The 16771-nt window shown below is 44.0% G+C and overlaps 1 protein-coding gene across 2 annotated transcripts in view; it reads left to right on the forward strand.

Moving 5' to 3' along the window:
- The first annotated feature begins 5762 nt into the window (after positions 1 to 5762).
- The window catches only part of LOC135514830 (protein bicaudal D homolog 1-like), a 34111-nt gene continuing 23102 nt past the window's right edge, over positions 5763 to 16771 (forward strand). For both annotated transcript variants that reach the window (XM_064938475.1, XM_064938474.1), the window contains exon 1: positions 5763 to 6382. In XM_064938475.1, the coding sequence (XP_064794547.1) occupies positions 6167 to 6382 (216 nt within the window). In that variant the 5' untranslated portion in view covers positions 5763 to 6166. The remainder of the gene's footprint in view (positions 6383 to 16771) is intronic.

A 16771-nucleotide genomic window follows, 5' to 3' on the forward strand; every position in this document is an offset into this window, starting at 1 on the left:
ACAGGTACGAGAGGCAGCCCCCAAATTTTTTGGGGGGAGGCACATGGGGAGATTGGCAGAGTCAGGTAGGAGACCTCAGCCAACTCCCCGTGCATACAGTGGGGGCGAGAGCGACCAGACAGGCAGTGTTATGCAGTGAAGCGCACGGTGTCCTCAGTGCGAATGAACGGCCCGGTGCGCTACATCGCAGCCCCCCGCAAGTGCCATGCGAGAGTGGGCATCCAGCCAGGGAGTGTTGTGCCAGCCCAGCGTGTTTGGTCTCCGGTACGCCATGTGCAATGTGCAGTGTGTTCTATGCCTGCGCTCTGCCCATGCCGGGCGAATGTGGGTATTGAGCCTAAGGGAGAGGTGCGAGTGGTATGCACCAGATCTCCACTGCTCCCCCACAGCCCGGTTCAACCTGTGCCTGCACTCTGGAGGGTCCGGGCTAAAGAGGTCATCCAGCCTGGAGGAGTGGTGCCAAGGCTGCGCACCAGAGCTCCAGTGCTCCCCCACAGCCCGGTCCATCCGGTGCCTCCTCCATGCACCAGGCCTCCTGTAGGTCTCCCCAGCCTGGTGGGTCCTGTGGCAGCCCCACGCACCAGGCTGTCTCTCCGTCTCCTCCCTCCAGGTTTGCCCGTCTGTCAGGAGCTGCCAGAGCCGCCCGACGTGAGTGGGTATTCTATGTTGTAGGTCTAGGGTTTCATTTTCTATGTGTTTGGCCTGGTATGGTTCTCAATCAGAGGCAGCTGTCTATCGTTGTCTCTGATTGAGAGCCATACTTAGGTAGCCTGTTTTCCCGTTTTGAGTTGTGGATGATTATTGTCTGGTTAGTGTTTGTTGCACCTGTCAGAACTGTTCGGTTATGGTTTAGTTGTTTTTGTTCATGTATTCATTTTGGATTAAAAGTATTATGGACACGTACCACGCCGCACTTTGGTCCTCCTCTCCTTCCACCAACGACAGTCGTTACAATCCCATCTGAACACATGATCAACTAAATGTTTCTCAACTCCAGTCCTAGGGAAACGACTGGTCAATGGCTTGATGATTAGTTGAGTGATTAGATCGGGTGTGTCTGAGTCAATGAATGGGCTGGAGTAAACATGGACTGGAGTTGAGGAACCCCGATCAGAATATTTCAGTGAGGTGGTTTGTTCCATCCTTGTAGCTGTGATCTATTTACGATGGAGCTCTTGCCTTGACTCAACAACACTTCTTCCCTCTGCTGAACTTTTCACCCCATCTTATCTGTGTTTTCATGCGATTAGAATTTGGGTGAACCCTGTATTATAACAGTCTTATCAGATGTGCTAAGATGTGTCCCCATCCAGGCTGACATTAGAACACACACACACCAGTTTGGCCAAAGGCTGGCAGATTTTTGGGGGTGTTATTGAATTTGTTTGCTGTGTTTCCAATATGCCTGAAGTGCTGAGCTTTAACCAATGTCCAAAGATCAAAGTCAGGCATTTCAAATAGAGGAACATTTCATTTTCATTTCACAGTTCTGTATAACTGGTTTATTATGGCGTGACCAGTGAGTGGTACACTGTATAAATGTATATTGATTTATGTTTTAAATAAGATGTGCTTGTTGCTATATCACTTCATTTCAAAAGTATATCAGGAAACAATAAAAGTATCTATTGGACTGAAGTAGGCGACTGAAAGCTGATCAACATTAGAACGATGGATAATTCTAACTCATATTTGAAAATAAATTGGACTTTGTTTCAGATATTTTGATGAGCTTGGCATGTATGTCCTCTTGTGGTTCAATAAGGGTATCACAGCTCTGACATCTTATTTCTGTGTTCCTGGTTTGAACAGGTGATGGCACTGTAGGACTAAGAATAGGCTACTGTAGAGATGTTATCTCTACTTTTGCGCCCTCTCCCGGCTCGAACATGAAATTGTTTCCTGTCATCTTTATCAGTATGATTTGTATTAGTGGCCTATCTGGAGCATAATAATAAACATCATTGCAGTTGACATGTCAGGATCTAGGCTAAAATACACCAGAGGTCCCAATAGGGACCATATACAGTGCCTTTGGAAAGAATTCAGACCCCTTGACTTTTAAATTCAATTGTTTTTTTCCCCTCATCAATCTACACACACTACTCCATAATGACAAAGCAAAAAGAGGTCAATACATTTTTTAAATCATAAAATATATATATATATATTACATTTACATAAGATTTCAGACCCTTTATTCTGTACTTTGTTGAAGGACCTTTGGCAGTGATTACTACAGCCTGGTCTTCTTGGGTATGACTCTACATGCTTGGCACACCTGTATTTGGGGAGATCCTCAAATTATTCTCTGCAGATCCACTAAAGTTCTATCAGGTTGGATGGGGAGCGTTGCTGCACAGCTATTTTCAGGTCTTTCCAGAGATGTTCAATCGGGTTCAAGTCCAGGCTCTGGCTGGGCCACTCAAGGACATTCAAAGACTTGTCCCGAAGCCACTCCTGCGTTGTCTTGGCTGTGTGCTTAGGGTCATTGTCCTGTTGGAAGGTAAATCTTCAACCCAATCTGAGGTCCTGAGCGCTCTGCAGCAGGCTTTCATCAAGGATCTCTCTGTACTTTGTTCTGTTCATATTTCCCTTGATCCTGACTAGTCTCCCAGTCCCTGTCGCTAAAAAACATCCCAACACCATGATGCTGCCACCACCATGCTTCACCGTAGGAATGGTGCCAGGTTTCCTCCAGACGTGATGCTTGGCATTCAGGCCAAAGAGTTAAATCTTGGTTTCATCAGACCAGAGAATCATGTTTCTCATGGTCTGTGAGTCGTTAGGTGACATTTGGCAAACTCCAAGCACGCAGTCATGTGCCTTTTACTGAGGAGTGGCTTCCGTCTGGCCACTCTACCATAAAGGCCTGATTGGTGGAGTGCTGCAGCGATGGTTGTCCTTCTGGAAGGTTCTCTCTCATCTCCACAGAGGAACTCTAGAGCTCTGTCAGGGACCATCGGGTTCTTGGTCACCTCACTGACCAAGGCCCTTCTCCCCCGATTTCTCAGTTTGGCTGGGCGGTCAGCTCTAAGAAGAGTCTTGGTGGTTCCAAACTACTTACATTTAAAAATGATGGAGGCCACTGTGTTCTTGGGAACCTTCAATGCTGCAGAAGTACACTTGCCCAGACCTGTGCCTCGACAGAATCCTGTCTTGGAGCTCTACAGACAATTCCTTTGACCTCATGCCTTGGTTTTTGCTTTGAGATGCACTGGTAACAGTGGGACCTTATATAGACAAGTGTGTGCCTTTCCAAATCATGTCCAATCAATTCAATTTACCACAGGTGCACTCCAATCAAGAAACATCTCAAGGATAATCAATGGAAACAGGATGCACCTGTGCTCAATTTCGAGTCTCATAGCGAAGGGTCTGAATACTTATGTGTATGTGTGTATATATATATATATATATATATATATATACACACATTTGCAAGAATGTCTTAACCTGTTTTCACTTAGTTTATTATGGGATATTGTGTGTAGATTGCTGATTAATTGTTTTATTTAATCAATTTTAGTTTAAGGCTGTAACGTAGCAAAACTAGGAAAAAGTAATGGGGTCTGAATACTTTCGGAAGACACCGTATCGGGACTACAGTTGAAGTTGGAAGTTTACATACACCTTAGCTAAATACATTTAAACTCAGTATTTCACAATTCCTGACATTTAATCCAAGTAAAAATCCCCTTTCTTAGGTCAGTTAGGATCACCACTTTATTTTAAGAATGTGAAATGTCAGAATAATAGTAGAGAGAATTATTTATTTCAGCTTTTATTTATTTCATCACATTCCCAGTGGGTCAGAAGTTTACATACACTCAATTAGTCTTTGGTAGCATTGCCTTTAAATTGATTAACTTGGATCAAACGTTTCAGGTAGCCTTCCACACGCTTCCCACAATAAGTTGGGTCAATTTTGGCCCATTCCTCTTGACAGAGCTGGTGTACCTGAGTCAGGTTTGTAGGCCTCCTTGCTTGCACAGGCTATTTCAGTTCTGCCCACAAATGTTCTATGGGATTGAGGTCAGGGCTTTGTGATGGCCACTCCAATACCTTGACTTTGTTGTCCTTAAGCCATTTTGCCACAACTTTGGAAGTATGCTTGGGGTCATTGTCCGTTTTGAAGACCCATTTGTGACCAAGCTTTAACTTCCTGACTGATATCTTGAGATGTTGCTTCAATATATCCACATAAATTTCCTTTCCTCATGATGCCATCTATTTTGTGAAGTGCACAGTACCTCCCCCACAACATGATGCTGCCACCCCCGTGCTTCATGGTTGGGATGGTGTTCTTTGGCTTGCAAGAGGTATCAACCTCCCCCTTTTCCTCCAAACATAACGGTGGTCATTATGGCCAAACAGTTAGTTAAGAACAAATTCTTATTTTCAATTACGGCCTAGGAACAGTGGGTTAACTTCCTGTTCAGGGGCAGAACGACAGATTTGTACCTTGTCAGCTCGGGGATTTGAACTTGCAACCTTTCGGTTACTCATCCAACGCTCTAACCACTAGGCTACCCTGCCGCCCCAACAATGAGTTGGCAAGAGCACAAACAGATCTAGGACCAGGCTAAAACTTTACATGGGACTGAAACTTTGCATGTGTTCACAGTTTAAGTACATTTTCCCATGTAATTTTGCTTGTAAAGTATAGCCAGGGTACAGCATCAGGAATTCAATCCAGGAGGTGAGGAGATTGCTGTCCGGTAGGCTACATCTGTTTTCCTCCTCCGCTTCTCTGCCCATCTGACGCAGGGGCGAGGAGGAGAGGAGAGAAGGGGAAGAGAGGAGAGGGAGGGCGATGGCTGCTGGAGGAGGATGCGGGGACACGGTGGAGCAGTGCCGGGCAGAGGTGGAGCGTTTGACCCGGATTGAAGGAGGGAAGGATGGAAGGAGGGAAGCATAGAAAGGAGACAGAACGCGTCTCCATCCTATGGGGGATTACGGCTGATTGGTCCCATGGTGTTTATACTTGCGTACTATTGTTTGTACAAATGAACGTGGTACCTTCAGGAGTTTGAAAATTGCTCCCAAGGATGAACCAGACTTGTGGAGGTCTACAATTTTCTTTCTGAGGTCTTGGTTGATTTATTTTCATTTTCCCATGATGTCAAGCAAAGAGGCACTGAGTTTGAAGGAAGGCCTCCACAGGTACACCTCCAATTGACTCAAATTATGTCAATTAGCCTATCAGAAGCTCCTAAAGCCATGACATCATTTTCTGGAATTTCCCAAGCTGTTTAAAGGCACAGTCAATTTAGTGTATGTAAACTTCTGACATACTGGAATTGTGATACAGTGAATTATAAGTGAAATAATCTGTCTGTAAACAACTGTTGGAAAAATGACTTGTGTCCTGCACAAAGTAGACGTCCTAACCGACTTGGCAAAAATATAGTTTGTTAACAAGAAATTTGTGAAATGGTTGAAAAACGAGTTTTAATGACTCCAACCTAAGTGTATGTAAACTTTCGACTTCAACTGTATATATAGGGATCAGATATCAGGGATCCTTGCGTGAAAATGATTGGAACCCCTGGTGTAGGGGTGTGGTATAAAACAAATGATTAGTCCTATAGCTTTGTTGACACATTAGTTTATTAATAATCCGTGATCAGCAACGGTGAAGAAAGGTTGTAAAAGCAACAGATGCTATCGTCAACATAAACATGGTCCTCCTTGTCTGTGGGCCAACCCAGCGTGACGGGCAGTATTCATACCGTACCGCAGAGGGAGAGATGTGCGGGTGAACGGTCGACGTCACAGCCACAGGCAGCAGAAGGATGGGCGAGAGTTGTGTGTACCTTGCCGCTGCTTCATGGCAATAGAGAGATGGCGTCCGCATCCCGATGAATAAGCAAAAAAAGAAGAGGAGAAGGGATGATGCTGGACCCTACGCCTAAAGGGGAAACCGTTCAATTCAACACATCAGCTATGGAGGGATTCATCTCTCTTTCACAATCATTTCGCTCCGGGGATGTTAACGCCCTTTTCATGCGTTTTTAAACTCCTCGGTTGATTCCTTCCAACGAAGGAGGTGAGGAGATTGCTGTCCGGTAGGCTACATCTGTTTTCTTCCTCCGCTTCTCTGCCCATCTGACGCAGGGGCGAGGAGGAGAGGAGAGAAGGGGAAGAGAGGAGAGGGAGGGCGATGGCTGCTGGAGGAGGATGCGGGGACACGGTGGAGCAGTGCCGGGCAGAGGTGGAGCGTTTGACCCGTGAGCTAGCGGAGGCGAACCGGGAGAAGATCCGGGCTGCGGAGTGCGGTCTGGTGGTTCTGGAGGAGAACCAGACCCTGAAGCAGCAATATTCGGATCTAGAGGCCGAGCAAGAGGCGCTCCGACAGGAGCTGGAGCAGCTACAAGAGGTATCAACCACTTAAAACACGCTATTAAATAACACCCTAAGTTAACCATAAACATTGGCCCATGTGATATAAGTTCAGTGCTTCCTGGAAATGTATTCGTAAACATGCATTAATTAGTTAGCCTCAATCCAACTTCATTCGGCCCAAAGCGGGTAGACTACAAGGGATGAGTGATGTCAGCGAGATTTGGGCAGGGCCCCCCGCCTCATCCACAGAAGTTGGCACCAGTCAGACACCCCACAGCGGATCTGAGTCTGTCAGAGATACACAGGCCTCAGCAGAGAACTGGGAGGGGGCGGAGAGGGCTTTGTCCGAGCAGGGAGTAGCGTAGTAACTTGATGCTATGCGCAAGTCTGACACGCAGGTATGGACTTTCCAAGGTGTGCTACTGATGCGCATTTTGGTGCAATGGAATATCATATGTATGTTGTGGTAGGCTACTTTGCGTGCCTGGATGGGTGTTGTTAATTATGTGTCAAACAGCTTTTGCATGCCTCTTTAAACAGATTTTTAAAGAGATACTGAATTCTGCAATACACTTGAACACCTATGGGGGGAAGTGTTCACCATCTATTCAAACAGTAGGTATGTGAAACATTGTGTAAGCTATACAGTACTTAGGGAATGGTGTATTATAGTGGTACTATCTGGCTGGCAGACTCACTATGTGGCACACCCACATTTGGGTTAGTCATGTCCTGCTTATATTATTATTATTATTATTTAAGAGTCACACCTCTAAAATCATCAGAGTCATACAGTGCTCTCTCATATCATCTCTTCCTTTCCTCTCTCTCTCTTCCCTCTGTCCTCCTATCCTCTCTTCTCTTCCTCTCTCTTCTCTCTCTTCTCTCTCTCTTCCCTCTGTCCTCCTATCCTCTCTTCTCTTCCTCTCTCCTCTCTCTCTCTTCTCTCTCTCTTCTCTCTGTCCTCCTATCCTCTCTTCCTTTCCTCTCTCTCACACTTCTCTCTGTCCTCCTATCCTCTCTTCCTTTCCTCTCTCTCTCTCTCTGCCCTCTGTTCTCCTATTCTCTCCTCTCTTGCTCCTCTCTCTCTCACTCTTCTCTCTGCCCTCTGTTCTCCTATTCTCTCCTCTCTCTAGCTCCTCTCATTCTTCTCTCTGTCCTCCTATCCTCTCTTCCTTCTCTCTCTCTCTCTCTCTCACTTCTCTCTGTCCTCCTATCCTCTCTTCCTTTCCTCTTCCTCTCCTCTCCCCTCTCTCTCACTCTTCTCTCTGTCCTCCTATCCTCTCTTCCTTCTCTCTCTCTCTCTCTCTCTCTCACTTCTCTCTGTCCTCCTATCCTCTCTTCCTTTCCTCTTCCTCTCCCCCTCTCTCTCTCTCTCTCTCTCTCTCTCTCTCACTCTTCTCTCTGCCCTCTGTTCTCCTATTCTCTCCTCTCTCTAGCTCCTCTCTCTCTCACTCTTCTCTCTGTCCTCTGTTCTCCTATTCTCTCCTCTCTCTCGCTTCTCTCCATATCCTTTGTTCTCTGTTCAGAATTGGTGTCTGTGTCTCTTCTTCCCCACATCTTGTTCTCTGATTGTTCCCAGTGAACACGTGCTTCACAATAAATCAGTCAGTATTTTCAAATTCACTAGAGTTTGATATAAAAACAAAACAAGATTACAAAGCAAATCAAGGGCATCATGAAGCCTGACAGAACTTGATTTCACCATAATTCTATATTACTGGTCTAATCAAAGCAAGCCTTTTCACCTTTACACTACATGTAATAATACTTATTTCTCCATCAGACCTCGGTTCAAATAAATGTGTAATTGTGTATCTGGCATAAAAGTTGTTTACAATCGGAGTATTTGAGTATTTTCAAATGTAAGCATTTTCAAATCCACAGCCAAAATAAATACTTTTTCAAATTATTTTAATGGTTATTTGTATAAACCAAATAGTCAACCAAATACTTATTTCAAATATTATTTCTAAATAAATGAATGAATGCATGGGAGTGTATTTGAGTCAGTGTATTAGAATTTTTCAAATACTTTCCGAGTGTATTTCCAAATACATAAAAATGACTCATCTTTTCAAATAAAAATATATAATTTGAATACTTACTTTCCAATGTATGTAAAAGTAATTGAGCTATATTAAATAGTTTTTCAACCCAAGTCTGTTCTTCACTACCATGTGTAACGATTTTCTTCTTCCTCTGGCGAGGAGTATGAAATATCAGACCAATGCGCAGCGTGGTAAGTGTCCATAATATATTTAATAAACTGAACACAGAATACAAGAGAAATAAATGAAAGCCGAAACAGTTCTGTATGGAAAACGACTACCCACAACCCATAGTGGGAAAACAGGCTGCCTAAGTATGGTTCTCAATCAGAGACAATGAATGACAGCTGCCTCGGATTGGGAACCATACCAGGCCAAAACCTAGAATACAAAACCTAGAATGCCCACCCCAACTCACGCCCTGACCAAACTAAAACAGAGACATAAAAAAGGCACTAAGGTCAGAACATGACACCATGATTGGTAATGTATTCCTGTTCATTTCAATAATCAATTCTTGCTAATTAGATACTCTGTGCCAAGGTGTAATACATTATTTGCAAATACTCTGTCGATCTGCAACAAACAGTGTTTTCTTTGCCGTTTTCTTTCTGCCGTTGTCTTATGGCAGTATTCATTCACTGGTTTGTTAGCTATAGTACAGACGGGTGTGTCTGTAGGCAGCTGACAATGCATTTACAATAACTGAAGGTCAGTGTGTGTGTGTGTGTGTGTGTGAGTGAACTTGGCATACATTCTGAAGCGCTATTAGATTGTTTTGGACATGGCGTAGGCAGCCAATCATGAAGGCATGCCTGTGACTTGTCCTGTCCACTGCATATGTCATATGCAGTTTAAACCATGTGTATTTAGATGTCAATCAGCTCAGCATTTTCTGTAGTACCCCATCCCCCCCCCCTCGTTCTGTTTTCTGTGATACTGTGAAGGACATCACACTGCTTGTTGAAAAGCTATCTATTCACCGGCTCGAGTGGGGACACTTCAGACCGAGGAGTAAAGTTCACACATCCCCACTTGCTACACCAGCCCCAGGTCCCTCTCTATTGCTCTCTGTCCCCCTTCTCCCCCTCTCCTCTCCTCCTCTCTCCCTTGGCCATGGCCACTCATCCTTAGAGAAAGTCTTCATCTGGTCTAGGCTTCCATCAGTCAGCTCAATACCTAATTTAATCTCAATTAACTCCCATCGATCACTATGTTTCTCAGGCATACCGCCGCTGCTGCTACTGGGGAAAGGGCTCTACTGGTTGCAGAATGATCTATCTAGATTGGACTATTTGTTGACAGTTATCTCACGTTGCTGTAATAATAGGTTTTCTTTACCACTTTGAGAAAATGTCGATTTCCTACTTTTACTAGTCCTGTGGATAGTAGTCTTTCACACAGTGGTCTGATCCAGTTGGTGTTGCAGGGAAAAGGTCATTGTAGCTAGAATTGCCTCATCATCTTCCCTGAGACCTGAAGTAACTGAATAAACTGTCACGTCTTAACCTGAAGCTGAGCTTCGATTGGTTTACTGGGGCTGACAGTTGACTTTGGGGTGCAGAGTTATACTTGAGACATATGGCAGTATTGGTACCTGCTCAATTGGTAAAGTATCAGGCATCCACTTCTGTAGGTTTTTCTTGATGTGTTGTGAGCTGGACTACTCTGTTCCTCATTGCTCATTTAGACCAGGTTCTGTTCAGAAGGAAAGCTACTTTAAGCACAAACATGCATGCTAAAAACAGTCCACCGTGACCACCGTGTTCCCTCTGTGAGCTTTACTGGAAACAGTCCACCGTGACCACTGTGTTCCTTCTCTGAGCTTTACTGGAAACAGTCCACCGTGACCACTGTGTTCCTTCTCTCAGCTTTACTGGAAACAGTCCACCGTGACCACCGTGTTCCTTCTGTGAGCTTTACTGGAAACAGTCCACCGTGACCACAGTGTTCCCTCACTGAGCTTTATTGGAAACAGTCCACCGTGACCACAGTGTTCCCTCTCTGAGCTTTACTGGAAACAGTCCACCGTGTTCCCTCTGTGAGCTTTACTGGAAACAGTCCACCGTGACCACCGTGTTCCTTCTGTGAGCTTTACTGGAAACAGTCCACCGTGACCACCGTGTTCCTTCTGTGAGCTTTACTGGAAACAGTCCACCGTGACCACTGTGTTCCCTCTCTGAGCTTTACTGGAAACAGTCCACCGTGACCACCGTGTTCCTTCTGTGAGCTTTACTGGAAACAGTCCACCGTGACCACCGTGTTCCCTCTGTGAGCTTTACTGGAAACAGTCCACCGTGACCACCGTGTTCCCTCTCTGAGCTTTACTGGAAACAGTCCACCGTGACCACCGTGTTCCTTCTGTGAGCTTTACTGGAAACAGTCCACCGTGACCACTGTGTTCCCTCTCTGAACTTTACTGGAAACAGTCCACCGTGACCACCGTGTTCCATTTGTGAGCTTTACCGGATGAAAGGGAAAAAGAGAGACTTTGTCATAAATGATTCATCATAGCATGCTCTGCTTTCATCATGGTAGTGTTGTGCTAGACAGTCAGTTTCATTTCATGGGAATGTACAAGCCTGATTGGTAATTATCAACTCAGGAACCTAACAAGATCTCCTCAGGTTACAGGTAGCAGGAGTCAGTGATTCTAAGCACTATCAAGTGTTTATGCTAGATATTTCCCTGAGCCAAATTTAAACCTGAATTTAAACCGACATTTTCTAATTCAGACATTAACCTACAGTGACAGTCTGCCTTCTGCGCTACGTCTTAAGTAATTCTGTTAATTCTAAAACATGATGTAATTGACTCCTGGTATAATATAATCATTAGGTAATTGAGTTCTTCCGAAGGCCTGGTATAATGTAATAGCCATTGGTTAACCACGGAATAGGACCCAGAAGGACCAGCCTTGGCAATAAAGATCCACTGACAGCTTGATGTTAATCAGCCTGCTCCACAGTAGCCCATCAGATTGGTTTTGAAGGGGGGTATATTTAGGCTCTGCTCATTTTATTGATTTGCTTTAGGAACGGAACGTACACTCACTCCATCTAGGAATCATTTTTTAAATTGGAAGTGGTTTTCAAAGAGTAGGTTATAGTACTATGTAGTACAGTGAGCTCCAGAAGTATTGGGACAGTGACATTTCTTTTGTTTTTGCTCTGTACTCCAGCACTTTGAAATGATACAATTACTACGAGGTTAACATGCATGCTGTCAACTTTAATTTGAGGGTGTTTTGTGTTTCAGATTGTTTTGTGTTCAGTAGAAATAAATGGTAAATTATGTATTGTGTAATTTTGTAGATGCTTTTATTGTAAATAAGAATATACAGTGGTAGTTTTCTAAACACTTCTACATTAATGTGGATGCTACCAGGATTACAGATAGTCCTGAATGAATTGTGAATAATGATGAGTGGGAAAGTTACAGATGCACAAATATCATACCCCCAAGACATGCTAACCTTCCATCATCACAACAACAGGGGAGGTTAGCGTTTTTGTGGGGGTATGATATTTATGCATCTGTAACTTTCTCACTCATTATTATTATTATTATTATTCACGATTCATTCAGGATTATCCGTAATCATGGTAGCATCCACATTAATGGAGAAGTGTTTAGAAACATATTCTACAATAAAAGTGGCTCCAAAAGACACAATACATTATTTACCATTTACTTCAATGGGGCACAAAGTCATCTGAAACAGAACCAAAACGAACAGCAAATGCTTCCAACAAATGTGTAGAGTTACAAGCTTGATATAGTCATTGTGTGCTAGGAATATGGGACCAAATACCCATAACTTTTGACTACTTTAATGCACATTTAAGTGACATTGTCCCAATACCTGACAGTCTGCACTTGTATCATTTCAAATCCAAAGTGCTGGAGTACAGAGGCAAAATAACTTCAAATGGGTCACTGTTCCAATACTTTTGGAGCTCGTTGTATATGTACTGTGTTGTATGTTTACAGGGCTACTTCATTTAGCAAACTCAATCTCAAATGGAGAGAGAGAGCGAGGGAGAGAGTATAAGGCCAGGGAGGAAGTGGAAGTGATTAGGGAATATCAGTAACTGTTAAGAGTGCTTGAAGTGAGAGTTTTCCATTTCCTGTGTAAAGTGCACCAGTGTCTGGGAGGAGCTGGGTGGAGTAAACAGGCTATCTACACCTCTCTGCTATACATTCCTCTATCTAAGCCTGTGAAGCCTCCCTCACTCTATAGCTAGCTATACATTACACACACGTTACATCATGCCACATACACACACCTGTATCTAAGTCTGCCCCATATTCCTCTCTGCTATACATATTACACACACACCTTTGTGGCCCTAGCCCACCTACAGTACTGCTGTGTTGTCGACTATATTCTCACCAACAACATTTTCCTAAATCCATCCGTCTCGCCATCCTTATGGTCCAATAGCCTAGTGTTGAACAATATAAACAATATAAAGTGTAATGAGGTTGTTGGACTACATCGTCTCTCTGCTTGTCTCTATTCTTGCATTGAGTGATGAATGATTCATGTGTGACCCTTGTGAAGGGGGTTTTAAAATGGGGAAGGGTTTTATGGTCACGAGTTGGAAGCAAGGACTGTTACAGGGGAAGTAGGGGGAAGGGTTTTGCGGTTGATTGTAAAAATGATAATAAATTCATCGTGCATTAGCACTGCAGTCAGGCAAAATCAGAACCGCCCGACCCTCAACTCCCATTATGTCATACACAAACAACCAATGGGATGCGTCCTTCTCTCGCTTGACAGAGTATACCTTATATAATCAAGTTGTGGCTAGACGCTAATCCCAGGTCAGTTCTAAGGCCCCGTGGTTCATTTTAGAATGTGTAAGCTGATCCTAGAACAGCGTCCGAGAGCCACTGCTACCTGGACCTTACCTTGACAGGAAGCAAATGGATCCATGTCTGCATGTGTATGCTAAAGCATTAGTGTGAGTTACGGTATAGCTACTGACCGTCTGTCATTGGCTCTCAGAGCGAGGAGAATGACTTAGGTCTATTAGGAAATACCATTAGCCAAATGCATTATGTCTTGACCACTGTAGGGTATAGTGTAGGTGGCTGGGAATCTATCCCTCATCTGATCATACTGCAGAATTATCTGAAATGCTAAGAGAACTTCTTCTGCACACTTACTGTAGTGTCAGTGAATCTTTTCAGTTTATTGTGAGCAATTCACTGTGGGCAAAAAAATAAATGAGGCCTACTTTGACTGAATGGCTAAAGTCTCACAGACCTTTCAAACCCCAGAGTGGATGAAGTCCCTTAGCCTACCGATAACTTTTCTTCAACAGCTACTGTAAATGGTCTGATTCCAAGTGGCACCCTATTCCCTACATAGTGCACTACTTTTGACCGGAGCCCTTTAGGGTGCCATCTGCCTCTCATTAAATGATGGATTCTTCCTGTTGGTCACATGTTCACAGGCACTTAAGAGACGGCTGGGAAAACCTCTGGATGCCTGATGTCAGTCTGTATTACCCACACAGAGCACAGGGATAGGCTGAATAATTCAAGGCTGTGGCTCTCCCATAATTAACCCTTAGACTCCTGAGAGGGTGGCTGAGAACAGTATCTCGTAAGTGTTCCTCGTGTGGTTGTTGATGTGGTGGTTGGAGGGAAGGGGGAGACGATGTGACCTGACTGAAAGATTCCTTCCATCCCTCCAGACACATCTCAGAATACTATCCATGCATGATAGGACACCATCATATTACACGCACGCGACACACACGGGCATGATGCACCGAGGTGGAGACTAGGGAGGAAGCAAAACAGAGACACAGAGAGATCGCTCTCTCACTATCAGTTAAACGTGTTGTGCTCAAGCTGGATTCTGTTCCTGGTCCTCTCCACCCAACCCAAGGTTATCTTTCAGAGAGGGTGTACTTCAAAAGGCCTGTGTTGTACTGCAGTGGGGGCTCCTTCTTCAAAGAGCAATGGGTCTCCCACGTCTGCAGCCCTCCTGGGCCCTGTATTGATTAGTGTCTGTTTAAGGCTGCTGAGTCATGTGCTGCTAGCCCTTAGCTAGCGAACTCTCTAACTCAGCTAATCTGGACACAGTGAGATACAAACACGCGGTAAGGATGAGGTATATTGTATATTGATTCTGAGGCACAGTGTTTGATGAGAGTTAACCTGCAAAAACACCTCATATGATTGATAGGTAATTTCTCCATGGGCTGTGTTGCGTGATTACCTGTGGACGTATGGCGGTTTGATGGGGAGGAGATGGATACAGTACATACTGTAACTGTGTGTATGCGAGGCGTGGGCACGCAGTTGAAGTCGAAAGTTTACATACACCTTAGCCAAATGCATTTAAACTCAGTTTTTCACATTTCCTGACATTTAATACAAGTAAAAATTCCCTGTCTTAGGTCAGTTAGGATCACCACTTTATTAAAAGAATGTGAAATGTCAGAATAATAGTAGAGAGAATTATTTATTTCAGCTTTTATATATTTCATCACATTCCCAGTGGGTCAGAAGTTTACATACACTCAAATAGTATTTGGTACCATTGCCTTTAAATTGTTTAACTTGGGTCAAATGTTTCGGGTAGCCTTCCGCAAGCGTCCCTCAATAAGTTGGGTGAATTTTGGCCCATTCCTCCTGACAGAGCTGGTGTAACTGAGTCAGGTTTATAGGCCTCATTGCTTGCACACGCATTTTCAATTCTGCCCACAAATTTTCTATAAGATTGAGGTCAGGGCTTTGTGATGGCCACTCCAATACCTTGACTTTGTTGTCCTTGAGGCATTTCGCCACAACTTTGGAAGTATGCTTGGGGTCATTGTCCATTTTGAAGACCCATTTGTGACCAAGCTTTACTTCCTGACTGATGTCTTCAGATGTTGCTTCAACATATCCACATAATTTTCCATCCTCATAAAGCCATCTATTTTGTGAAGTGCACCAGTCCCTCCTGCAACAAAGCACCCCCACAACATGATGCTGCCACCCCCATGCTTCACGGTTGGGATGGTGTTCTTCGGGCTTGCAAGCCTCCCCCTTTTTCCTCCAAACATAACGATGGTCATCATGGCTGATTTCTTTTGATTTTCCCATGATGTCAAGCAAAGAGGCAGTGAGTTTGAAGGTAGGCCTTGAAATACATCCACAGGTACACCTCCAATTGACTCAAATTACGTCAATTAGCCTATCAGAAGCTTCTAAAGCCATGACATTATTTTCTGGATTTTCCAAGCTGTTTAAAGTCACAGTCAACTTAGTGTATGTAAACGTCTGACCCACTGGAATCATAAGTGAAATAATCTGTCTGTAAATAATTATTAGAAAAATTACTTGTGTCATGCACAAAGTAGATGTCCTAACCGACTTGTCAAAACTATAGTTTGTTTACAATACATTTGTGGAGTGGTTGAAAAACCAGTTTTAATGACTCCAACCCAATCCAAACCGCCGACTTTGTATATACATGTAACTGCCAAAATAAAGGAAACACCAACATAAATTGTCTTAATAGGGTGTTGGACCACCACAAACCAGAATAGCTTAATTTCACCTTGGCATAGATTCTACAAGTGTCTGGAACTCTATTGGAGGGATGTGACACCATTCTTCCTCAAGAAATTCCATAGTTTGGTGTTTTGTTGATGGTGGTGGAAAACGCTGTCTCAGGCGCTGCTCCAGAATCTCCCATAAGTTGTGTTGAGATCTGGTGACTGAGACACACACACACACACACCATTTTAAGCCCCCTATGGTCCTCTAAGACCCCTCTTTCAAAGTCACTGAGATCTCTTCTTCTAGCCATGGTAGTCAAAATAGTGGGCAACTGGGCATGACCCTAAGCATGATGGGATGTTAATTGCTTAATTAACTCAGGCACCACGTGTGTGGATGCATCTGCTTTCAATATACTCTGCATCCCTCATTTACTCAAGTGTTTCATTTATTTTGGCAGTTACATGTACAGTGCAATGTCTACAGAATGAATTGTCTTTGAATCCCCACTTCACTCCACTCCCCTTCCTCCAGCCCACCTCCTGTCGCCCAGGGGGTGAGTTCAGTTATAGTTTTAATAGTCCCCTCCAGAGGTCCTCCACTGTCACTGTGTCATCGACCGACCAGGCAGAAAAAAGTCAATTAACTAACAGTGATATGTCCTTCATATCGATCGAACTGGGCCCCATGCTGTGAGTTTAGTGTGAGGTTACTAAGATATGACAGCCGTTGTCACAACCCTTGTCCTGGGAGAGCTATAGGAAGTCTGGGTATTTGTTCCAGCCCAGCACCCTGATTCAAGCATTCCATAATTATCAAGACCTTAGTTACAGTCGTTGAATCAGGTGAATTTTAGAGCTGGG

Source organism: Oncorhynchus masou, chromosome 26 (assembly GCF_036934945.1).
Source record: "Oncorhynchus masou masou isolate Uvic2021 chromosome 26, UVic_Omas_1.1, whole genome shotgun sequence".
In the NCBI taxonomy this organism is placed as follows: Eukaryota; Metazoa; Chordata; class Actinopteri; order Salmoniformes; family Salmonidae; genus Oncorhynchus; species Oncorhynchus masou.